This window comes from Choloepus didactylus, chromosome 5, assembly GCF_015220235.1.
Source record: "Choloepus didactylus isolate mChoDid1 chromosome 5, mChoDid1.pri, whole genome shotgun sequence".
Taxonomy (NCBI): Eukaryota; Metazoa; Chordata; class Mammalia; order Pilosa; family Megalonychidae; genus Choloepus; species Choloepus didactylus.
The window spans coordinates 168,421,894-168,448,346 of record NC_051311.1 but is presented as its reverse complement, the minus strand read 5'-3'; the positions used below and the strand labels follow the sequence as shown (position 1 = coordinate 168,448,346).

Genomic DNA, 26,453 nt, shown 5'->3' with positions numbered 1-26,453 from the left:
ACTTTCTTTTATATTGAGATCTTTGGTCCATTTTGAGTTAATTTTTGTGTAGGGGGTGAGGTAGGGGTCCTCTTTCATTCTTTTGGATATGGATATCCAACTCTCCCAGCCCCATTTGTTGAAAAGACCATTATGACTCAGTTCAGTGACTTTGGGGGGCCTTATCAAAGATCAGTTAGCCATAGATCTGAGGGTCTATCTCTGAATTCTCAATTCGATTCCATTGATCTATAAGTCTATCTTTGTGCCAGTACCATGCTGTTTTGGCAACTGTGGCTTTATAATAAGCTTCAAAGTCAGGGAGTGTAAGTCCTCCCACTTCGTTTTTCTTTTTTAGAGTGTCTTTAGCAATTTGAGGCATCTTCCCTTTCCAAATAAATTTGAGAACTAGCTTTTCCAAGTCTGCAAAGTAGGTTGTTGGAATTTTGATTGGGATTGCATTGAATCTGTAGATGACTTTGGGTAGAATTGACATCTTAATGACATTTAGCCTTCCTATCCATGAACATGGAATATTTTCCATCTTTTAAGGTCCCCTTCTATTTCTTTTAGTAGAGTTATGTAGTTTTCTTTGTATAGGTCTTTTACATCTTTGGTTAAGTTGATTCCTAGGTACTTGATTTTTTTAGTTGCTATTGAAAATGGTATCTTTTTCTTGAGTGTCTCTTCAGTTTGTTCACTTCTAGCATATAGAAACATTACTGACTTATGTGCATTAATCTTGTATCCTGCTACTTTGCTAAATTTGTTTATTAGCTCTAGTAGCTGTATCGTCGATTTTTCAGGGTTTTTTAGATATAAGATCATATCATCTGCAAACAATGACAGTTTTACTTCTTCTTTTCCCATTTGGATGCCTTTTATTTCTTTGTCTTGCTGGATTGCCCTGGCTAGCACTTCCAGCACAATGTTGAATAACAGTGGTGACAGCGGGCATCCTTGTCTTGTTCCTGATCTTAGACGGAAGGCTTTCAGTCTCTCAGCATTGAGTACTATGCTGGCTGTTGGTTTTTCATATATGCTCTTTATCATGTTGAGGAAGTTTCCTTCAATTCTTACCTTTTGAAGTGTTTTTATCAAAAAGGGATGTTGGATTTTGTCAAATGCTTTTTCAGCATCTATTGAGATGATCAATTGATTTTTCCCTTTTGACTTGTTAATGTGTTGTAATACATTGATTGATTTTCTTATGTTGAACCATCCTTGCATGCCTGGAATAAACCCCACTTGCTCATGGTGTATGATTTTTTTAATGTGTCTTTGGATTCAATTTGCAAGTATTTTGTTGAGGATTTTTGCATCTATATTCATTAGGGAGATTGGCCAGTAGTTTTCCTTTTTTGTAGCATCTTTGCCTGGTTTTGGTATTAGATTGATGTTAGCTTCATAAAATGAGTTAGGTAGTGTTCCATTTTCTTCAATGTTTTGAAAGAGCTTGAGTAAGATTGGTGTCAGTTCTTTCTGGAAAGTTTGGTAGAATTCCCCTGTGAAGCCATCTGGCCCTGGGCATTTATTTGTGGGAAGATTTTGGATGACTGATTGGATCTCTTTGCTTGTGATGGGATGGTTGAGGTCTTCTATTTCTTCTCTGGTCAGTCTAGGTTGTTCATATGTTTCCAGGAAATTGTCCATTTCTTCTACATTATCCAGTTTGTTGCCATACAGTTGTTCATAATATCCTCTTATAATTTTTTTAATTTCTTCAGGATCTGCAGTTATGTCACCTTTTTCATTCATTATTTTGTTTATATGGGTCTTCTCTCTTTTTGATTTTGTCAGTCTAGCTAGGGGCTTGCCAATCTTCTTGATCTTCTCAAGGAAGCAACTTTTGGTGATATTTATCCTCTCTATTGTTTTTTTTGTTCTCTATGTCATTTATTTCTGTTTTAATCCTTGTTATTTCTTTTCTTCTACTTGGTTTAGGATTGGTTTGCTGTTCATTTTCTAGCTTCTTCAGTTGATCCATTAGTTCTTTGATTTTGGCTCTTTCTTCCTTTTTAATATATGCGTTTAGTGCTATAAATTTCCCCCTTAGCACTGCTTTTGCTGCATCCCATAGGTTTTGGTATGTTGTGTTCTCATTTTCATTCGTCTCTATATATTTAGCGATTTCTCTTGCTATTTCGTCTTTAACCCACTGATTGTTTAGGAGTGTGTTGTTTAACCTCCAGGTATTTGTGAATTTTCTAAGTCTCTGATGGTTATTGACTTCTAATTGTATTCCATTGTGGTCTGAGAATGTGCTTTGAATAATTTCAATCTTTTTAAATTTGTTGAGGCTTGTTTTATGTCCCAGCATATGATCTATTCTGGAGAAAGTTCCATGAGCACTAGAAAAGTATGTGTATCCTGATGATTTGGGATGTAATGTCCTGTATATGTCTGTTAAATCTAATTCATTTATCAGATTGTTTAGGTTTTCAATTTCCTTATTGGTCTTCTGTCTGGTTGATCTATCTATAGGAGACAGTGATGTGTTGAAGTCTCCCACAATTATTGTGGAAACATCAATTGCTTCCTTTAGTTTTGCCAGTGTTTCTGTCATGTATTTTGTGGCAACTTGATTGGGTGCATAGACATTTACGATTGTTATTTCTTCTTGCTGAATTGCCCCTTTTATTAGTATGTAGTGGCCTTCTTTGTCTCTCAAAACATCCCTGCATTTGAAGTCTTTTTTATCTGAGATTAATATTGCTACACCTGCTTTCTTTTGGCTGTAGCTTGCATGAAATACTTTTTTCCATCCTTTCACTTTCAGTTTCTTTGTGTCCCTGTGTCTAAGATGAGTCTCTTGTATGCAACATATTGATGGTTCATTTTTTTTTATCCATTCTGCGAATCTATATCTTTTAATTGGGGAGTTTAATCCATTTACATTCAACGTTATAACCGTGAAGGCATTTCTTGAATCAGCCATCTTATCCTTTGGTTTATGTTTGTCATATTTTTCCCCTCTCTCTATTAATATCCTTTATTGTACCCATACCGAATCTCTTTAGTACTGAACCTTTCTCCAAGTCTCTCTGTCCTTTCTTTGTTTCTCTGTCTGTAGGGCTCCCTTGAGTATCTCCAGTAGGGCAGGTCTCTTGTTAGCAAATTCTCTCAGCATTTCTTTGTCTGTGAAAAATTTAAGCTCTCCCTCAAATTTGAAGGAGAGCTTTGCTGGATAAAGTATTCTTGGCTGGAAATTTTTCTCACTCAGAATTTTAAATATATCATGCCACTGCATTCTCGCCTCCAAGGTGGCTGCTGAGTAGTCACTACTTAGTCTTATGCTGTTTCCTTTGTATGTGGTGAATTGCTTTTCTCTTGCTGCTTTCAGAACTTGCTCCTTCTCTTCTGTGTTTGACAGTGTGATCAGTATATGTCTCGGAGTGGGTTTATTTGGATTTATTCTATTTGGAGTTCGCTGAGCATTTATGATTTGTGTATTTATGTTGTTTAGCAGATTTGGGAAGTTTTCCCCAACAATTTCTTTGAATACTCTTCCTAGACCTTTACCCTTTTCTTCCCCTTCTGGGACACCAATGAGTCTTATATTCGGACGTTTCATATTATCTATCATATCCTTGAGGTTCATTTCGATTTTTTCAATTTTTTTCCCCATTCTTTCTTTTATGCTTTCATTTTCCATTCTGTCATCTTCGAGGTCACTGATTCGTTGTTCAACTTCCTCTAGTCTTGTACTATGAGTGTCCAGAATCTTTTTAATTTGGTCAACAGTTTCTTTAATTTCCATAAGATCATCCATTTTTTTATTTAGTCTTGCAATGTCTTCTTTATGCTCTTCTAGGGTCTTCTTGATTTCCTTTGTCTCCCGTGCTATGGTCTCATTGTTCATCTTTAGTTCTTTGAGTAGCTGCTCTAGGTGCTGTGTCTCTTCTGATCTTTTGATTTGGGTGCTTGGGCTTGGGTTATCCATATCGTCTGGTTTTTTCATATGCTTTATAATTTTCTGTTGTTTTTGGCCTCGTGGCATTTGCTGAACTTGATAGGGTTCTTTTAGGATTTGTAGACCAACTGAAGTCCTTATCTCTAATTTATCAGATCTACAGCTTCGTGGAGTACACTTTCTCTAACTAACCAGCAGGTGGCGTCCACGAGCCACCTGTTCTCCACAAGCCAGTTCTCCCCTGCTTAGCCTTTTTGGTGAGTGGGGGAGTGAGTCTTGTGGGGTCCAATTGGTGTACCAAGCTTGCGTGTGTAGTTGGTGTTGCCTGCCCTGTATATGGGGCGTGTTTCTGGGCAGTCAGGGAGGGGGGGGGTGGCCCTAACAATCAAATCTCCCTGGTGATCCTAGAGTTTTAAAGCTGCTGCAATAGTCTAATCCTTCAGTTCAGTCCTGCCACAGTTTGTCTCTGCCACTGACCCACAAGTCCTTGGTATTGGCGTATGGCTCCTGAGACTTTCATGTGGGCCCCTCTTCCAGGCTGTGCACCCCAGGTGAGTGCCGTTCCCCCAGGGCAGTTCTGGGCTGCTGGGCTGTGTAGGGAGGCTCCCAGTCTGCTGAAATGATGGCTCAATGGGGCTTTGTTAATTCACACTGCTCTACCTTCCCAACTCTGGGACAATCAGCTGAGGTTGCGGGGAAGGCTAATGTCCACGCCCAGTTTTGTGGTGTGTGCCTGTTATTTGAAGCACTTCCGTCACACTGGGTTGTCTGGGGCAGCTCTGGGCTATGGGGCTGGCGATGGGCAGGAGTGTTTCCTGTCCACCAGGATGATGGCTGTGAGCGGACACCCCCCTTTTCTTGGGAAGTTGTGGTGTTTAGTGAATTTTCTCAGCCACTGGATTATTGCCTTTTGTCTCAGAGCTCTCTTAGTTCTGCTCTTCACTTGACCTGCCCAAATTGCAAGTCTTTGAAACTTTCTGTATTAGGAGATTTCGCTGATCTCAGCAGTTCCACGTTTTCATGAGTGTTGTATGAAGTATGCCCAAAGTCAGATTGCTCTGTGGTGTCCAGTCCACGCAGTTCCTGGCTTTCTACCTACTTTCCTGGAGGAGTAACTTCACTGGAGGAGGGCAAATGGCGTCCGGAAAACCTCTGTTAGCTGGGAAGGCATGTGGCTGGCGTCTGCTCCAAAGTTCTGGTTTCAAAATGGCTTTCTCCCAGGACGCTCCTCTCTAGCAAGCTTGCTCCTCTTCAAAACATCACTCACAGCTGCACTCCCGGTTGAAGTCTTCTATTTCTTCTCTGGTGAGTCTGGGGTATTCATCCAGGAAATTGTGCATTTACTCTACATTATCTAGTTTGTTGGCAATTGTTCAGTATCTTCCTAATTTTTTAAATTTCTCCTCTATCCACAATAATGTTGCCTCTTTTGTTCATTATTTTGTTATTTGGATCTTCTCCCTTTGAATATTTTCGGTCTAGCTACGGGCTTGTCAATCTCGTTGATCTCCTCAAAGAACAAAATTTTGGTGTTATTATTCTATTGTTTTTTTGTGTTGTTGTTCTCTATGTCATTTATTTCTGCTTTAATCCTTGTTATTTCTTTTCTTCTACTTGGTTTAGGATTAGTTTGCTGATCATTTACTAGCTTCTTCAGTTGCTCCATTAGTTCTTTGATTTTAGCTCTTTCTTCCTTTCTAATGTATGCATTTAGAGCTATAAATTTCCCCCTCAGTAGTGCTTTTGCTGCATCCCATAGATTTTGATATGTTGTGTTCTCATTTTCATTCATCTCTATATATTGAGCAATTTCTCTAGCTATTTCTTCTTTAACCCACTGATTGTTTAGGAGTGCATTGTATAACCTCAAGTTATTTGTGAATTTTCTAAGTTTCTGATGGTTATTGACTTCTAATTGTATTCCACTGTGATCAGAAAATGTGCTTTGAATAATTTCAATTTTTCAAAATTTATTGAGGCTTGTTTATGGTCCAGCATATGATCTATTCTAGAGAAAGTTCTGTGAGCACTAGAGAAGAATGTGTATTCTGGTGATTTGGGATGTAATGTTCTATAAATGTCTGTTAATTCAAATTCATTTATCAGCTTCAGTTTTCAGTTTTCTTACTGGTCTCCTGTCTGGTTGATCTATCTATAGGAGAGAGTGATGTACTGAAGCCTCCTACAATTATTGTGGAAAGAACTATTGCTTCCTTTAGTTTTGCAAATATTTGTCTCATGTATTTTTGGGCACCTTGGTCGGGTGCATAAAGATTTATGATTGTTATTGTTGAATTGCTTTTATTAGTATGCAGTGTCCTTCTTTGTCTCTCATAAACTCCTTGCATTTAAAGTGTATTTTATCTGAGGTTAATATTGCTACTGTTGCTTTTCTTTGGCTGTAGCTTGTATGAAATATTTTTTCCATCCTTTCACTTTCAATTTCTTTGTGTCCTTGTGTCTAAACAGAGTCTCTTGTATGTAACATATTGATGGTTCATATTTTTTAATCCATTCTGCCAATCTTTATCTTTTAATTGGGAAGATAAATTCATTTACATTCAATATTACTACTGTGAAGGCATTTCTTGAATCAGCCATCCTATCCTTTGGTTTATCTTTGTCAGATATATTTTTTCCCTCTTTCTTTTAATGTCCTTTAACGTACCCATACTGAATCTCTTCAATTCTGAAGCTTTCTCCATTCCTCTCTCCGCTTTGTTTCTCTGTTGGTGGGGCTCCATTTAGTATCTCAAGTATGGCAGGTCTATTGTTAGCAAATTCTGTCAGCATTTGTGCAAAATTTAAGCTCTCCCTCAAATTTGAAGGAGAGCTTTGCTGGATAAAAAATTCTTGGCTGGCAATTTTTCTCTCTCAGAATTTTAAATATGTCACGTCACTGCCTTCTCACCTGCATTGTGGCCAGTGAGTAGTCATTCCACAGTCATGCTGTTTCCCCTGTAAGCAGTGAATTGCTTCTCACTTCCTGCTTTCAGAACTTGCTCCTTCTCTTCAGCATTTGAGTCTGATCAGAATATGTCTTATAGTGGGTTTACTTGGATTTATTCTGTTTGGAGTTCATGGGGCATCTATGATTTGTGTATTTATGTTCTTTAGAAGGGCTGCACAGTTTTCCCCAAGAATTTCCTTGAATATTCTTCCTAGACCTTTACCCTTATCTTCTCCTTCTGGAACACCAATGATTCTTATATTTGTGCACTTTATGTTGTCCATCATATCCCTGAGATCCATTTCAACTTTTTTTATTTTTCTCCATTCTTTCTTTTGTTCTTTCCCTTTCCAATCTGTCCTCTTCGAGCTCACTGATCCACTGCTCAGCTTCCTCTAATCTAGGACTGTGAGTATCCAGAATCTTTTTAATTTGATCTAGTTTCTTTTATTTCCTTAAGATTGTCCACTTTTTTATTTACTCTTGCAAATTTTCCTTTATGCTCTTCTAGGGTCTTCTTTGTATCCTCTATATCCTGTGCCATGGTCTCATTGTCATGATGTTTTGATTAATTGCTCCAAGTAATGTGTCTTCTCTGATCTGATTTGGGTGTTTGGGTTTGAGTTATCCATATCTTCTGGTTTCTTCACATGCTTTAAAATTTTCTGTTGTTTTTGGTTTCTTGGCATTTGCTTACCTTGATAGGGTTCTTTTAGGATATGTAGGCTTATTTGAACAATTTTCTCTTATTTGTCATATCTACAGCTTGAGTACATTTTCTCTGACTAACCAGCAGGTGGCATCCACAAGCCACCTATTCCCCTCAAGCCACTTCTTCCCAACTTTGTCTTTGTGGTGAGTGGGTGTCTCAATCTTGTGGAGGTCCAATGGGTGCATCAAATTTCCATTTCTAGGTGTGGGCCACCCTTAATGTGGGGGGTGTGTGTGTGTGAGCAGTTAGGAAGGGAGGGCAGCTTTAATAAACAAATCTCCCTGGTGTTCCTGGAGACTTAAAGCTGTTGCAGGAGTCCAAACCTTTGGTTCAGTCTCACCAGAGTTTGTCTCTGCTGCAGACCCACAAGTCCTTCATATTGATGTATGGTCCCCGGGTCTTCCCTGTGGGTCAGTCTTCCCAGCTGTGCCCTCCTAGGGCCTCCACTGAGGGAAGACTGTGCTACATCACAGGTGAGTGCAGTCCCCATGAGAAGCTCTGGGCCACAGGGTCATGGAGGGGCATTCTCAGCCCACTGTAAAGATAGTTGTATTGGTTGTGCTAATTTCCCCCTTTTCACAGACCTCTGCCTTCCTAGCTCTCAATTAGTTGCAGGTTTGCAAAAGGCTTTTGTCCATGCAAGATACTAAGGCATCTGTGGGAGTTGCAGGAAGCACTTCTTGCCACACTAGGCTGCATGGCATAGTTCTGGGTCACTGCACCATGCAGGGGCATTTGCTGCTGGATCCACGGATGCTTTTGTGTTTTTAAACTAACCTGTCTCCAAATGCCAACCCCCAGTTTCTCCCAACTGTGGCATGGATGCCAGTTCTCCATCAGGCTCACTCACTTCAGAATGCAGTCTCCTGGTTTCACCAAATGCACAGTCCCTGTGGATTTAGCAGAACTTGTCCAGCTGGTGCATCACTGGAACTGGTATTCTGGAGCACTTTCTGTCTTTTTTCTAGTATTTTTCATGGAGACCTTTTTTTCCCGTCTCTCCTAATCCACCATCTTCCTCCCTCTTCATGGAAATAATTTAATCAAATGTTTCCATCCTAATCACTTGACTAATCCATTTGCCCCACAAGATTGCATTAAAGAATATGGCTTTTGTGGGTACCTAATATATCCAAACCAGCACATCTGGGATGTTCATTACTCAACTGAAGACCCTGGAGGGGGGAGGGCTGCTTCACATTTTAGACAGTACACCTCTGTGCACTGTCCCATCTCTCTCTGGTCCTCTGTCCTGAGAATTCTGGTTGGCTTGAACTCCTCTGGATCCCAATACCATCATGGAAGACCACTGGGCATTTTCTGTGTTTACCCATCCTGCACTGCATCCTGAAAACTCTTCAGGTTGTAAGTTAGGTGACTACAGTCTTCAACTAATTTCTTATGTTTCAGGGACCAGTATAACACACAGTCTGATGTCCAATACCTGAGAACTGTTTTCATACATTTTGTATGGATTAGTTGTTTCTAGCAAGAGGTTAAATCCATTCCCTTTACTTCATTTTGCTCAGAAATGGAAACCAGTAATTCATTTGCGGTAGTAAATAATGCATAAGGCATTTAACATGGGTAATTAGATCTGTGACTGAGAATGATCAAATGTCCATAAATGATAACTGGTCAGTTCTGCCCTATGCTAGAACACTATTTACAGCCATCTGAAGAATTCCCTAGGATTTTTTTTCCTGAAAATTATCCCATTAACTCCCTTATTCTTGCTCACTGACTCCCTTTTAGAATCAAGGCAAGTTGACTGATTAGTATAGTTCTTGTTAGTCATCAGTAAAGTGGGATAATACCAACTTCTGAAGGATGTAAATATTAAAGATAATTATAAAATATTTAGTTCTTGATAAAAAGTACAATATTAGTAAATGGGAACTATTAGTAGGATAATTATTCTCAGATGGAACATAAAAAAGAAAATGTCTTTCTTGGCTTGGAATTTGTGGAGTCAGGACATCTAGACAAGCTCTCCTGGCTTATGACATTACAAGATAGTGGTACCTAACAAATGGAACCCTGAATATCAGACCATGGCCTTCCTATGTTTTCCTCTGGGCTCCAAGGTACAATTGAATTGGACCTGTATTCCAGGAGATGAATGTTAATTTTTCAAGCAAATTTCTTAGATTACTAGTACTGTATGACTTTTATTACCAATAATACTGTGTATTTTACAACTGTACTACAATTTTTATCTTTATAAAACTATTTCAAACTTCAGTGACATATTTCAGCATCCCAAAATTGATCAATCTAAAATGTGTGTGGGGACTACCTTCAGAAGCAGCTCAGGTGGACAGAGATTGAGCCACATATCTCCACCTACCCAGAGGTATATGCTGTGCATGAGCTGGCAGTGTGGCATTGTTTAATAGACTGATCTCTGGAGCAATTCTGGCAAAATTCCAGCTCAGCCACCTACTAATTGAATATCCTTGGAACAAGTTATTTACATGCTCTGTACCTCCATTTGGGGGAAATAGTAGAAATTAATTCATTGCGATTTAAAAAGTTAAATATTTTAATACATGTCAAGTACACAGAACTATAAAAATGATACCTCAAACTCAGTAAGGAAGATCACATTTTCTCACAAACCTCTGGTTCTTCAAAAATTAAGGAAGAACTCTAATCACTTTACTTGCATGAGGGCCAAGGCTTCCATAGAGAAAATGTCATAAGTAATGCAGATGGTTGTGATGGTCTGGGGCACAACATGGAAAACATAAGCCATTCAACAGAAAAAGAGAGATAAATCCCAAAAATGTAATCAGCATCAAAAAACATTTTTGCCTGAGGCAACATATATTTCATATATATTGAATGGAATTCTCAACAACACTCACCAAAAAAAAAAAAAAAAAAAAAGAGGAGGTAATGTAATCAACATGGTGACATAAACAGCTACTAAAAATTCCTCTCCAGAGAGTCAACAAAAGACCACTCTGAATAGTTTGAAACTCTGGAGAAGGATATAGACCGGAGAAGTACACTGCAGATGCCAAATTGAAGAAAGGGAAGAAATAACAAGTAGAAATCTTTTGTCCCAGACCAGCTGGTCTTCTCCCCTCCCCTTCACTCATGCTCAGTGTGGAAAAGGCACAGAATCAGCAGATGGGAACTCTCCCACCAGGGACACTGATTTTAAAATCTCACAGCAGTGAGACTTACCCCCATTGCTTGAAGACCCAGGGGACAGAAGACAATTCAAGGCCCAGGTCAGTGAGTGACAAAGAGACTGACAAAACATGGACAGAGACTATGTTTCTATCCCTGGGTCTAAAAACCGTTCCCACCCTTGAAGGAAATATTAGCTGGTAGCTGCTTGTTTGCCTTGGGGATGGCTGGAGTACTGGGTAAGCTGAGGAAGAATCTGGCCACAGGTATAATCCATCAAGCCACATTTTGGCCAGCAAAGTGAGAGCATAGGAATTCCAGTTTCAGCTCACATGTGCTTGGGGGCAAAGAAGCCTCCAAGTATGCTTAAATTACTGAACAGCACCATATGCTGTAGAATCTGGAAAGTGCAAGGGAATAGAAGCCCTTCTAAAAAGACGCTTCAGACCCATTATTAGGACCACAGGAACTGGCCTACATGGCTTGCACAGAAACCCAACCCAGTTTTGGCTGAGAAATATGGACAACCCAACTGTGAAAGCAGGGTTCTAAAACAAATCCAGGTCTTGCTGACCAGTGGAAAACAGAGCACCACTGGAAGCCATCAGATCTATATTACCACACAGGGAACTTTCTGGGGTGCCCAGTACCAACCTACCATCCCTGTGGCTGGCCATGGTGGGTGCCTCATTTGGGGGAAGTTCAGGGCAGAACCAGTCTGACAACTGACCAGTGAGAGAAATAAAGAAATATAGAGATCAAAGAAAACTAACAAGAAAACCCAAGGCAAAAATGAGAAAACAACCTCCAGAATAACCTCATCAAGAAACTCAGATGCCTAGACAGCAAAAATCATGAGCCACACCAGGAAACTCAAAGATACAGCCCAGTAAAAGGAACAAATTAATACCTCAACTGAGATTCAAGAGTTGAAACAAATAATTAAAGATATTCAAATATTCTAAATCAAATCAATGAGTTCAAAGAAAATGTGACAAAAGAGATGAAGGACACAAAGATACTGGGTGATCATAAGGAAGAATTCATAAGCTTGAAAAAACAAATGGCATAACTTATGGGAATGAAAGGCACAAAAGAAGAGATGAAAAACACAATGGAGACATACAGCAGTAGACCTGGAGATATAGAAAAAAAGATTCCTGAACTGGAGGACAGTAAACCTGAAATCCTACCCACAAAAGAAGAGATAGGGAAAAGAATGGAAAAATATGAGCATGGGTTCAGGGAATTGAAGGACAATATGAAGCACATGAATATATGTGTTATAGGTGTCCCAGAAGGAGAAGGAGAAAGGGGCAGAAGGAATAATAGAGTAAATAATCAATGCAAATTTCTCATCTCTTATGAAAGGCATAAAATTACAGGTCCAAGAAGCATAGTATACCCCAAACAGAATTGATCCAAAAAGACCTACTCCAAGACACTAATCAGATTGCCAAATGTCAAAGGCAAAGACAGAATTCTGAAAGCAGCAAGAGAAATAAAATCCATTACCTACAAGGGAAGCTCAATAAGACTACGTGAAGATTTCTCAGTAGAAACCATGGAACTGAGAAGGCAGTGGTATGATATATTCAAGATACTGAAAGAGAAAAACTGCCAACCAGGAATCCAATACCTGGCAAAACTGTCCTTCAAAAATGGAAGAGTTTAAAATATTTACAGATAAACACACTGAGAGAGTTCATTAACAGACCTCCTCTAAAAGAAATAGTAAAGGGAGTGCTACAAACAGATAGGAAAAGACAGGAAAGAGAGGTTTGGAGAAGAGCGTAGAAATGAAGGTACTGGGAGGTACAAAGAGGGTCAAGATTGGATGTTTGATGTTGAAGGAGTACAGAATGTTCAACAGGATTATATAGATCCAGAAACAGCACAATATTGGGTGATGGTAGCACAGTATTATAAGTAAGATGGACAAAGATGACTGTGAATATGGTTGAAAGAGGAAGGCTAGGGGCATACAGAACACCAGAAGGAAAGGCAGAAGATAAAGACTGGGATGGTTTAAATTAGTGAAACCTAGAGTGGTCAATGATTGTGATTAAATGTACAAATATAAGAAAGTTTTACCTTCACAAGGTATTAAAAATGGGGTGGTATTGGGGAAAAATACAATCAATGCAAAATAGAGTCTATAGTTAACAGTAATTTTGTAATATGCTTCCATTAATTTTAACAAAGGCAATATACTCAAGCTAAATGTATAAAAGGGGGTGGGATATAAGGGAGGAGCATGGTATTTTTGGCATTGGTAGTGTTGTCTGACTTTTTAATTGTATTTTAATTTTTTTTCTTTTTTTGCTTTTTAGCTGTCTTTTTTTCATTCTTTTTTTAATGCCTCTTCTTTGTGGAAGAAATGGAAATATCCTCATATACATAGTGATGGTAAATGCATAACTAGGGCTAAGGTAAATCAGACTAAAGACAAAAGCATCATATTGATGGTGTTTTTTTAAACTTTTTAAATTCAGTTTTATTGAGATACATTCATATATCATGCATTCATGATGTACAATCAACTGTTCACAATACCATCCCATGGCTGTGCATTCTTCACCCCAATCAATTTTTGAATATTTTCCTTACACCAAGACATTCACAATCACACCATCACCCCATGTAAGCTAATTATACAATCTTGAATCAAGGTCACTGGGTTGCCATCTGACAGTTTCACGTATTTACTTCTAGCTATTCAAATACACTATAACCCCAAAAGGGATATCTATATAGTGCATAATGCCCTCCAGAGTGACCTCCCAATTCCATATGGCATCTCTCAGCCAGTGAAACTTTATTTTGTTTCAATTTGCTTCCCTCTTTTGGTCAAGATTTTCTCAATCCCATGATGCTGGGCCCAGGCTCATTCCCAGGAGTCATACTCTGCATTGGCAGAGAGATTTACACCCCTGGGAGTCAGGTCACTGGGAGGGCAGTGAATTCATCTGTTGAGTTGGCTTAGCTAGAGAGAGGGTGATGTCTGACCAACAAAGAGTTACTCTGAGGGAGACTCAGGCACAATTACAAGTAGGCTTAGCCTCTCCTTTGCAGTAACAAGCTTCATAAGGGCAAGCCCCAAGATCAAGGGCTTGGCACACCAAATTTTCAGTCCTCAATGTTTATGAGAACACCAGCAATAACCCAAGTGGGATACCCAACATTTCCACATTTTTCCCCCCAGCTCCTCAGGGGGACCCTGCATATATATTTTTATTCTCTGCCCAAATTACTTTGGGATGTATCACTATTTCACACTAATCTGTACAAAGCCATGTGATCTCACTTACTATTCAAAGTTCCATTTAGTTATAGTATTTGAATAAACTGAATGTACAAGTTAAATTATTTAGTGTGCTGTAGAAGATATATATATCCTGCACCAAATAAACATCTCTTCTCTTGGTCTCACACAGAATTTGAAGTTTTAAAACACAGTCAAAATTGTCCTTTACCTTTTGGCCTGATTTGCCTTAGTCCTAACTAGATCTGCTTCATTCGTATCTCTAACTGAAGGCAGGACTCTTTCAGCTTTTTAAAGGGTTGCTGCATGCACTAATACTGACATTCATAGCTGCCAAGCTCTAGCTCTGAGTTTCAGGTGTCACACAGATACCCAAAGTTCCAGAAACTGACCAGGTTATACAAAAAGGGATTAGCATCTCAGAATTTGGAGCTATCCATTACAATTCAGGAATAGATGTGACTGCCATAAGAGCTTACAATCTAGGGACCATTACAATAAACATTCCCCTGATAAGCTGTGCTCTAAAATTCAATTCTCAGTTTACACATTGTAATTAGTCCCTATTGGTGAGGCATCATAATTTTTGTCTTGTTTCTGCCATACTCCACTCCAAATGCTGTCTACAGGATCCATTCACCTGTGTCTCACAGCTTCTCTCCTTCTTGCAGTTGATGGTGTTTTAAAACTTCAACTTCTGTGTGAAACCAGAAGAGATGTTTATTAGATGTACAATCTATATTTTTTGGAGCACACTATTTAACTTATATGGTCAGTTTATTAAAACAATATAATTACATGTAACATTGAATAGGGAGTGAAATCTGGTTTGTACAGGTTAGTGTGAAGCCCCAATACATCCCAGAATAATTTGGAAAGAGAATAAAAATGTAGTTGCAAAGCCCCTTTGCAGGACTGGGAGAAAATGTGGAAATATTAAATTTCCCCTCTTGGGGAATTAATGATATTCTCAAAAGCACTGGGAGCTGCCAATTTAGAAGGCCAAGCCCTTGACCTTGGGACTTGCCCTTACGAAGTTTGTCATTGCAAAAGAGAGGCTAAGCCTATTTTAAATTGTGCCTAAGAGTCACCTCCAAAGAACCTCTTTTGCTTTTCAAATGTGGCCTCTGTCCCTAAGCCAACTCTGCAGGTAAACTCACTGCCCTCCCCCCATACAGGGGCTATGACTCCCAGGGGTGTAAATCTCCTTGGCAACATGGGACATGAGTTGTAGGAGTGACCTTGGCCCTGGCATCATGGGATTGAGAAAGGCTTTTTAACCAAAAGGGGGAAGTGAAATGAAACAAAGTTTCAGTGGTGGAGAGATCTCAAATGGACTCAAGAGGTCATTCTGGAGGTTATTCTTAAGCATTATATAGATATCCCTTTTTTAGTTTTTAGTGTATTTGAATAGCTAGAAGAAAATACCTAAAACTGTTGAACTGCAACCCAGTGACCTTGATTCTTGAAGATGATTATATAACTACACAGCTTACACTGTGTGATTGTGAAAACTGTGGCTCTCACTCCCTTTATCCAGTGTATGGGCAGTTGAGCAGAAAATGAGGACAAAAAGTGAATAATAAAGAGGGATGGGGCATGGGATATTTTGGGTGTTCTTTTTTATTTTAACTTTTACTCTTACTTTTTGTGTGCATGATTATGAAAATGTTCAAAAATTGTGGTGATGAATGCACAACTGTATAATGGTACTGTGAACTGATTGTATGCTACAGGTGATCATATCATTCATTAATATATCTCAATAAAATTGAACTATAAAAAAAAAACAAAAAAAATAGTGATAGGGTCAGGCACCTGTACTAAGGATCGAATCCTCATAAATTCTGTCTGGACCATCATAAGTGGTACAAGTTCATCATATTTGCCATTCAAATACTAACATGGTGAAGGAATCATGGGAAAGTAGCAATCATCAAACTTCCCTCATTTTATCCAATAGTTACAGTCCTAAAAATTTAAAACCTTGTTTATGAGTAAAAGGTAGTTCAATTGTGGGCCCAGGTGAGGCCCAGGTAATTATAAACAGGTTCTTCTGCATGAACATCAGGTCAGACATCACATTGGACTGTCTGTGGGCACTGTGGGACACCTGGACCCCTGGATCCCTGCCCAGAAAAGTGCCCATGGTTCCCCCTAATTACTATAACCAAAGATCTTCCCACAGTTTCCCGAACACCCCTTGGGGGAGAGCAGCCACACTGAGAACGAGTTTCTACTGCAATTCCAAAGCACTGCTTTAGACTCCATATATTGGAGCCTTGGTTGTAAATATTGGGCTGCCTATTCAATGTGTGGGGGCAAGTGGAAGAGGAAGGAAAAGGCTGTAAGCAGCCAGCTAGCATAGCTGAAACCCATTTCACTTCCCCTTCCCACTTGTCCACCTGTCCACAGCTTCCTCCTTCCCTGTAGACACTTCCTGAATGTTCTGAGCCTGGGCCTCTTCTTGTCCCAGTGTCAACAGTTTCCCAAATAAGTTCCATCTTCAGGAAATTTGTTGACATTTTTATTCTGTGTGGTCTTCCTCCTAATTCCTTTCCTTTCCTGGCTGGCAGCTTCCCTCCTTTTATTCCCTTAGCCACTTCAATGCCCCAGATGTTCCAAGGGTGCAGGCTGCAGGCTTTTGGGGCAAATCCAACTCACAGTCATGTTTTCTCTGTCCCAAAGAATGGGCCCCCATGGTGTGGCCAAGTTGAAACGGGACATTTGAAGCAGCCATGCCAAGGAGTTAAGATCTCCATCATTATTAACTGGGTAGTTCTGGGTGAGTTTCTTAACTTCTTTGGGCCTCAATTTCCTTAAAGAAGAAAATAAGGATGGTGATCATACCTACCAGAAAGAGTTAACTTAGGCTGGAGTTGCTCAAACTTGCACATTCCCCAAAGGACCTCTGCCAGTGCCTGGAAATTGAAGTCGTGGAATGTTTTGCACCCTTGGGGTCTTGAACTACACTGTACTATTTTGTCAAGGCAGTTTGTGCAAGCAATGTTGCTTATGGTGAGTCTCTGCTTTCCATCTGGGGGTCTGGAGCTTCAGTAACTGCAGCCAGTTATGCAGGCATTGTTTGTCTTTATGAATGACTCCCAATAAAATCCTGCATTCCTAGACTAAGGTGAGCTTCCCTGGAGACAACACATCACATGTGTCATCACCTATTGTTGCTAGAGGAACTAAGCATGTTCTGTGTGACTCCACTGGGAGAGGACTGTTGGGGGCTTGCACCCGATTTCTTCTGGACTTGACAGCATTCACCTTTTCCTTTTGCTGATTTTGCTTTGACTCCTTTCACTGTAATAAACCATAAAAGTGAGTACAATAAAAAACAAACAAAAAAAACACACAATTAGACCACAATTTAACTGGGGATGGTCTATATATTGAGAGGATGGAAACTACTGGGACATGGTCTATGCTGCTCAGTACTACTGACTGCTGGATGACCACGGGATGAAGCTTTGAACTTCATCTCAACTTCTGTTGCTGGTTTTTAATTACCCCCACGCTCCAGTGAACGTCAGGACTCTTTATCTTGTACTATGTAACTGCAAGTTCTTTCTTGGCACTTCCCATTCAAAGGTGAAAATGTTGAAAATGAATGACCTGCTGCCTAATTCCTTCCCCTTTTGCTCAGAGCATATGTAAACATTCACTGGAGACTCCTTGGCTATGTATGTGCATTTTATAGCACCTGGCCCACCCCCATTGCTATACATGTTCCCAGGAGGGAGGGAATGAAGTCCCTTACCTACAGCACAAAGAAAAAGAAGTATGCATGTAGAGAATCTCTTTGTGGCTTCAGAGGGGACCTGCTGGCCTTAGGGAACTGATGCCCACTAGTGAATCTGATCTTGTCTCTTCTCTGTGATTAAGTAGTGTTCCATCCACTATGTAAGTTCATCTTTTGTAATGAGTTGACATCTCTCAGGTAGGACTCCTAACCTGGAGATGGTAATAGGTATCTTCTCCCCAAAAGGTTTGGGGCAGTGAGCATGATTACCAATAAGGATTCTTCAGTAATCCTGGGCTGGTTTTGGCACCCTGGGAGACGACAGGTTGAGTTACTTGTGTCCCTGTAGCTGCATGGGGACAACTGAAACGTGAGAAACCTTCCTGTTAACAAAGAAGAACTGATTTGACGGCTGAGAATGGATATGTGAGAAGTGGATCCTAGGAAGAGTAAGGAAACTTTACCCTGTCTCCTGGTTGCACACTTCCACACCACCAACTTTCATGGTGTCTCAAGGATGTCAAACGTCTACCAAGGTGAATCTGACACTCTCTTGCAGGAGCTCCCATGCCACTTTTAGTCTGAGTTCCTTGGAGTATGAAAGCATTGTTCCCAACTGGGGAACTTCTCAACAAAAACCCCGTGGAAAAACTGTACATAAGGCCATGTCTGCCATTTATATAAAAGTGAAAAACATGGCTTTAAGATTCCACTCCTGGACAGGATGTCAATGTGACAGTCCTGCCTCAAACAGCACTGGAGACATTCATGTGACAAGGCACTCTCCGGCTGAAAATGCCCCTGCCCCTTTAGTTCTCCCTGGGGATGATGGTGTGCAAAGTCATGGAAAACATCCACCACCACATCCTACTTGGGTGGTAGCAGCATGGAGGCAGGCCTAGATGGCTGCTAGCCAGGCAACCAGAAGATGCACTTAAGGGCCATACAGGGAAGACAAAGAAAGACCATGTAAAGACAAAAGAAGGGGTGAGGTCCACCTTCAGGGCACTAAGGCTTTTGTAACTAAAACAGAACAATGGAAATACATATGTGGCCCATCCAGAAGATCAATGCTAATGCCAGCACTATCAGGAGGAGGTTGAGGCCATCACAAGAGCCAATAAAGAGGAGGAAGAGGACGGAAAGATTTAGAATACTACATGGCTGCCCTTTGACAGCAGAGTACTGAGAGGGATGCAGGGTTGCTAAGTCTTCCCTATGCCCCTACTGGGACAGTAAGAAAGACAATTCCAACTGTGAACATAATGAGGCAGGGAAGATAATTCACCTCACCTGTTGTCCAATATTAACCCCAACCAAGGTAGCACCTAAATACCAAACCCTGCTTCGAATGACAGTTTTTAAACTTGACTGGACATTAGTGGAGGCTAAGCATTTAACTATGATGTGCCCTCTGCAACTCTAAGGCCAGAACTGCCCATAATCATGTGGGTACTCATTAATCTTAATAAAGTAGGACAGGTTCACCAAAGATTCCTTATTAAATGGAAACAGTACATCCAAGAGTAAGCCTCAGCAGGACCTCAGGGAGTTAACCAGCACCATAAACAAAGTTCAACTTTGCTTGATGGGGCCAAACAGCCCACAGAGAATGGTCCTTACCTTCTCCTGGCAAAGTGGGATAGTCCAGCTGATGGTACGACTTGGTTCATAGATGAAACTGCAAAACTCATAGCTGATGGAGTCCATTGGGCCACTGTGGCCATGTTTCAAGAATGACCACCTTTTGAGACTGAATCAGGGAATTCTGTCCACTGGGTTGAACTCCATGTAATGATGATGGCTGTTCACACAACTCTAACAATGTTCTGCTACGTATTTATGGAGTCATCAGCTCTTGACGATTGGCTGTCCATACTGTCCAGTGACTGGCAAATCAATGACTGGATTATAAGAATCTCCTCCATGTGGGCACAGGGGCTATAGCAACAGCTTGTGAGGTGAGAAGATGAATTTGTCACCATTGTGGACACCCATTGCAAAAGTCCATTTGAAGCAGAACACAATGGAATTCCCATGCTGACCAAGCATGTACCCAACAAACTGCCATGACTGCCTGTTGGGTCCACCACAGAACAGGACACAGAAACCCAGCTCAGATGCAAGATTGGGTGAAATCATAAGAACTCTAGTAGAGGCAGAGACCAAAGGCAGAACACAGTCATGTGACTCCTGACAATGAGCTCAGGTGACACATCATGGTGTGATGGGCCATATCAAGTGGGGATTAGGCCTTGCATGAGTGGCAACTCAACCACTTTAGACTACTTATCCATAGTCATAGGTTCCAATGGTGTCTCACCACTTTAGACACATATTCTAGATATGGGTCAGTAATTCACATTCAACATGATGCTGGGATCCCCACTGCAGCACTGCAGAAACAGATTATGTGACCTGATATACAAGACTCCAGGCAGATCAAGGTATCTCATTTACATCTCACATGCCCAGCAATGGGTGTGCTCCCATTGCATGATAATGGCCTTTCATTCTCCCTATAACCTTCAAGCAAACTGGGAAACAGAACATTGGAGTGAATGATATGACTATACAGTGACCATAAAGAACCTTACTGAGTGGCACTCCTGTATAATTAAAGCTACTGAGACATTGAAAACTGCATTTAAGTGGAAGGGAAACATGACAACCGGTCACATGAAACAATGAGCCATGGGAAAAGTTCCAGTTGTAGCCCAGCACAATTCCTATGCAAGGCAACTTCTGGTACTGTTGGGCCATGGAAAGGCCATGGAAATGGAAAGGATTACCATGAGCTCTCAGGTCCTCCTGAGGCTAGAAATCCCCATCATATACTGGGTTCTGGGTAAGCAGTACCTTTACCTCAGCAGTGCCCAATGAGAGTTATCATCCAATGGAAATAGTAAATTCAGGACTGTGCTTGCCTGCGTCTCCAGGAAGTGACATGCTTGCATGAGGGGTGGGCAAAGGCACCCATCAAATATGAGCTTGTTGCAATAACAGAAAGCCTTTCCCTCCATGCATTAGAACACGGAGGACCTCTACTCACAGATGTCCCACCAGATGCCCAGTGCTGGTTCACTGATGGGTAAGTCAAGCTGAAGCCACCTGGTATCCACTGGGCAGCAGCTGGTTTCCCTTGCATCAGGCAGACAATATACCACCTCTGGTACTGGAAAAAGTAACCAGTGGGCTGAACTGTGAGTGATCCTAATAATCCTGGAATTCTTGCACCTTAACACCCCCATATACCTGTCTCCAGCCTCATGGGGGAAGCCATCACCAATGGCTTAGTAGTCTGAGCAGGTTTATGGAAAGAATGCAGTTGGAGAATCAAATATTCCCTAGTATAGCAAAGGGACCTTTGGAAATAACTGGTGGTGTGGAAAGGCACCATTTATGTTACTCATGTTTATGCATATGGCAAGGATGCTATTACAATAGCCATCTTTGGAATGACATAGCCAATAAGGGTACACCAATCTGCTTTTCACACCCAATGAGGCTTGAGATCCTGATGGGAGAGAGGCTGAGGATGATCCCTTCAGGTGCATGAAGATAACAGACTGAACTTCAGTGACATCCATCAAATAGCTGAATTTCCATGACTGATTCTGCTGCTGGTCAGAAAATTCTGGACACATGAAATTATGGGTCCAGGAACATGGACTACCTCTCTCAATAATTTCAAGTATATAGAAATTGAATTTTACTTTTACTTCAAACCTTGTGACATTCCTACAATTGATAGTCTTCTAATTGCTTTGAAAATTTAATAGTAATTTCTATATATCCAAACATGCCATCTGCAAATAAAGTTTCTGTTCCCTGCCCCCAAGTTTTCTACTTGTTCTATTCACTCTTTGTCTTATTACACTAAACTCTTATATTTATATATAATGGAAGTTTTGAGAGAAGATAACCTTTTCTTGGTCTCTATTGTGGGTAAAGCAATCAGCCTTTCAATATTTCCTAAAGTATGAGTGTTGGGAACAGAAATACTTCTAGTGTCCCCAATTTTAGTAAAAAAGCATTCAGCAGCCTTTTAAAGTTATGAAATTGATTCAAAGTTTCTCATATATGCATGCTCTGGATAATAACTTTTCCAAAATTAATGTCAAGAACGGGATTTCACATTTGGTCCATCATAATGGCACTGCCTATGGGCCCTGTACATGTTAGTGGAATATATTATATCTTTGATTATTACGATAATTATTTCAGTGGGTTCAGACTGATACTCCCACTAGGCCATTAGTGAGGGAAAATGGGAACCCTCTAGAACTCTGCTTGACTTAGTGAACTATTGTGTGCAGGACCCTCTCACCCACTCATAAATATTGTTATTACTTAGATGAGGTATTGTTCCCTCTAAGGTCAGATATGAACCAAACATATCTGTTCCTACCCTTCAGATATTTAAACACTTTTGCAAGAAATGTCATTACTAATCTATTAGAGCCACCACAAAAGCATATTCATTTACCCTAGAAAATGCCCAAATCACAGATTTCATTGTCCTTTCCCCAAACTTTTACCATTTCCTCCACTGATCTTTATAACTCAGCCACCAGTCCAATAATTTTCCCAATCTCCTCACAGAGATGCAATAGCTCATGCCCACAATGTCCTCAATTACTGAATAAATGATTTCCCATGATTTTACACTGAATATATTCTCCACCATGAAATTTCTGGATCTTCTCCAAGGGGGTTCATCCTGCTAAAAAAGACTTCTCTAATTCTAGTTTTCACGGTTATTCCTAAATTGAGTATTCTTTAGTGGACAAAGGATTGTTTCATGGAATCACAGTACATAGTAACTACAGACCTAGAGATTCATTACTATGGAGTCCACTCACTTTATTTAAAGGACAAATTACAAATTAAGGGACTCCCACATTGAGTACAGGCATAGAATTCCTCACATGTAATTTCTTTGACTTGCTTACCAGAGTGGTAGAGGATTCTCCACATCCATCAGATTTATATTGTGAGCTCTCTCATATGATACATGATCAGGCCATCTACAAAGGGTTTTGCTACACAGATGACATCTGTATGGATTCCCTCCTGTATAAATGTCCTTATATTAACTGAAATAGCACTGATGACTAAAGGCACTATCATATTGATTACAATGTTTCTTCAGTATGTGAGTTCTCTGGTGTGTTTAAAGGTTAAACTATGGCTGAAATCTTTCCCACATTCACATGTAGTGTGAGTTCCCTCATTCTAAGATCAGAATATTGAATGACTTTCCATACTGATGACATTCTTAAGTTTTCTCTCAAGTTTGAACAATTTCATGTTGTCTAAGAATAGAGAAATTAAGGTTTTCCCATATAAATGACATACTTATGGCTTCAGCAATCCACTGTGCTTTCTCTCATGTTGCCTGAGGGCAGAACTACGAGCAAAAGCTTTCCCACATAGATGACATTCATGGGGTTTTTCTCCAGTGTGAATTCTCTCATGTTGTCTGAAGGAAGAATAACGACTAAAGGTTTTCCCACATAGATGACATTCATGGGGTTTCTCTCCAGTGTGTGTTCTTGCATGTCGCCTGAGAGCAGAACAATCAATGAAGGCTTTCCCACAGGTATGGCATTCATAGGGTTTCTCTCCAGTGTGAGTTCTCTCATGTCGTTTGAGGGCAGAACAATTAGTGAAGGCTTTTCCACAAGTATGGCATTCATAGGGTTTCTCTCCTGTGTGTGTTCTCTCATGTTGTCTAAGATGAGAATATTGACGGAAGGTTTTCTCACATAGATGGCATTCATAGGGTTTCTCTCCAGAGTGAGTTCTCTCATGTTGTCTAAGATGAGAGTACTGACTGAAAGTTTTTCTACATAGATGGCATTCAAAGGGTTTCTCTCCAGAGTGAGTTCTCTCATGTTGTCTAAGATGAGAATATTGACGGAAAGTTCTCCCACATAGATGACATTCATAGGGTTTCTCTCCAGTATGAGTTTTCTCATGATTTCTAAGATAAGAATACTGACTGAAGGTTTTCCCACATAGATGACATTCATGTGGCTTCTCTCCACTGTGAGTTCTCTCATGTCGTCTGAGGGCATAACAATCAATGAAGGCTTTCCCACAAGTATTGCATTCATAGGGCTTTTCTCCAATGTGTGTAATCTCATGCTGTTGAAGATAAGATTGACTGAAAGACTTTCCACATAGATTACCTTCATAAGGCTTCTCTTTAGTGTGAGTCCTCTCATGTTCTCTAAAGTGAAAAAATCTAATGAACATTTTCCCACATAGAAGGCATTCATATGGTTTATCTCCAATTTGAGTTCCATTGTACTGTCTGTGGCCAGAGCTTTTAATACATGCTTTAGCACTTTGTTGGCATTCATCTGATTTACTTCTAGTGTAAATCTGCTCATGCTGATTAAAAGGTGACTGGTCACTGAGGACTCTTCTAAGTGGTGTGCTTAAATATGGTTTCTTTATCATGGGAATTAATGCATGTTGAGTCACTGTGGATTTGAGAATGGACTCTTCTTGCGAATAATTACACTGAAAGGAATTCTTTTGAGTGGGAACTATTTGCTGTGGAGAATTACAATGAGAGACTGTCAAACATTTGTCCATATACATATATTTATTCATTTTCCTACATATGAATGCTCAACTAATCCTTCAGTGAAAGTCTCCAATTAAAATGATTCCCATGTTAGTTTCATATACACATTATTCTCCTTCATGAATGGAGACTTTTTCTATTATACCATTTGAATTGCAGAGCTATATGATTAATTTTGAACTTCATGTTTCAAAATTTATGTATGTGAATCACATTTGTGCACCTTTTTTTTTTTGACTCAGAATTTTGTGTTCAGTTTAATTCTTCCCTAAATTCGAAATATCACAGACTTTTGCTGGGTTAGTATTTAAGCCCAACTTTCATTAAGCTGGGTGATTGTACTGAATATCTAATGTATTCAATCCCCAAGTATTTATTTGGAAACATAGGGTTCACACCAATGAAGCTTACCAATGGCATGATATCAGAATTCTCTTTCCTGTAGGTAAGTTGCAAGAATATCATTTCTTGCTTTTTCCAGGGAACTTTCCTGCCTGTAATTATTTGGGGAAAAGACATAGTAAATCGTTAGAGTAGCATTACAGGAATAAAAATGTTGGAAAGTTGGAAATATCCCTGTCAATATGTTTTAAATATTGGCACTTGCCTTGGAAAGACTATGAAATTAAGGAATACTCTAGGCAGATGGATACATTATATGACACTAAAAATCAGAGATAGTTTCTGGCTTGAAATATGAGAAAGATAAAATGTTAAGTTGGGATGTCAGGGAGGTAAAAAGAAAATCTTCCAAGAGTAAGACCAGGAAAAGACTCATTATGTAAAAGTTTAATTCCAACAGTACATGAATATCCCTTTACCAAAATCAAAGACACAAGAATAAAGCTTGGTAAGTGTATAGAATGACCACACATGAAAAAAATTTCCCCAGTATCCTTGCCTACATTTCAGAAATCATAACTCATGTAAGAAAACCTGAAGTTGATATTTCCAAGGATCTACTCACTAATTGATGAGGCCCCTCCACTACTGATGCAAAGGCTCCCAGAGCTCACCTGGACCCTGGTGTTGGAGAAATTCCATTGCTTCTCTCCACACTTCCTCTCCTTGTGCTAACTGGGAAAGGACATCTGATTTGCAAACCTGATATCCTGTTTGGAGGAAAAAAGATAACCTGGAATATGAGTTAAATGTTCATAGTGCATTATCAAGTCCATGGCAAGCTACCAAAGAGAAAAGCAAGCATTGAAGTTCAGCAAGGCTAAAGTTCACTGAATACAGAACACTGACAATGTTTCAACAGCATATGGTAACTCTTGAACTTGTTTTCATTACAGTGGGGACCTCTGGTTTTTGTTGCCCATGCACAAGCTCAAAGAAAGACGGCAGAACCCTCCATATTCTAAATGGAGAGAAATTCTATGTTTCCACAGTTGAATATTATTTTCAAATATAATCCAATATGCACAAACTCCACCAAAACAATCTAAATTCTGTGTGGAAATGATATATATAGTGTTTTTACTATTGTCTTCTGAGGGTCCAGCACAGCCCTTAGAATACCATAATTATTTCAAAATGTATAGTTCTATATATATCCATTCAAAAATTTTTCATTGACTTCCCACCACTGCTCTGAGTATTGGACACTGAGATTCAATAAAGACATTAATTTGTGGTCCAGAAGTTTAAATTCTGTGGGGGTGAATTAGATGTAAGTAACATGTAAGAAAACGTATTTCATTTAGGTGGTTTTATGTGTTATAAAATAAAATAATTTAAATGAATTAATACAAAAAATTAAAATGTAACATAAAAGAATATAAAAACTTCATACAATACGGAGAAGCTGACCTAAATACTTAAATAGAAAATGATATATGATAGATATGATACATATATAGGTAGAAGGTAGAGAGTAGATAGATACCAAAGATAGATAATTTTCAGAGGCTTACCCACTGAGACCAGATGATTGATATTCTCCAGCATCACTTCTCTGAACAGCTTTCTGTGGGATGTGTCTAGCAATGCCCACTCCTCCTGGGTGAAGTCTACAGCTACGTCTTCGAAGGTCATTAACTCCTAACATATCACAGAAATTTGCTCTCACAAGGCCATCCTTAAAGACCTGAGTGTAATGCTCAAAATGACAGCAATGAGGAAGCAGAGACTGTGTATAT

General features: G+C 39.7%; 1 protein-coding gene across 5 annotated transcripts in view; it reads right to left on the bottom strand.

Moving 5' to 3' along the window:
* The window catches only part of LOC119534705 (zinc finger protein 596-like), a 78,061-nt gene that overhangs the window by 12,758 nt on the left and 38,850 nt on the right, over window positions 1-26,453 (bottom strand). For 2 of the 5 annotated variants that reach the window (XM_037837335.1, XM_037837334.1), the window contains 4 exons: window positions 26,229-26,355; window positions 25,326-25,421; window positions 24,721-24,803; window positions 22,554-24,275 (listed from right to left, as the gene is read on the bottom strand). In XM_037837335.1, coding sequence (XP_037693263.1) covers window positions 23,070-24,275; window positions 24,721-24,803; window positions 25,326-25,421; window positions 26,229-26,355 — 1,512 coding nt within the window. In that variant the 3' untranslated portion in view covers window positions 22,554-23,069. Of the gene's footprint in view, window positions 1-16,814; window positions 17,270-19,331; window positions 20,884-22,553; window positions 24,276-24,720; window positions 24,804-25,325; window positions 25,422-26,228; window positions 26,356-26,453 lie in introns of those variants that run through there. The other 3 variants (XR_005217102.1, XR_005217103.1, XR_005217104.1) reach the window with 3 other exon arrangements.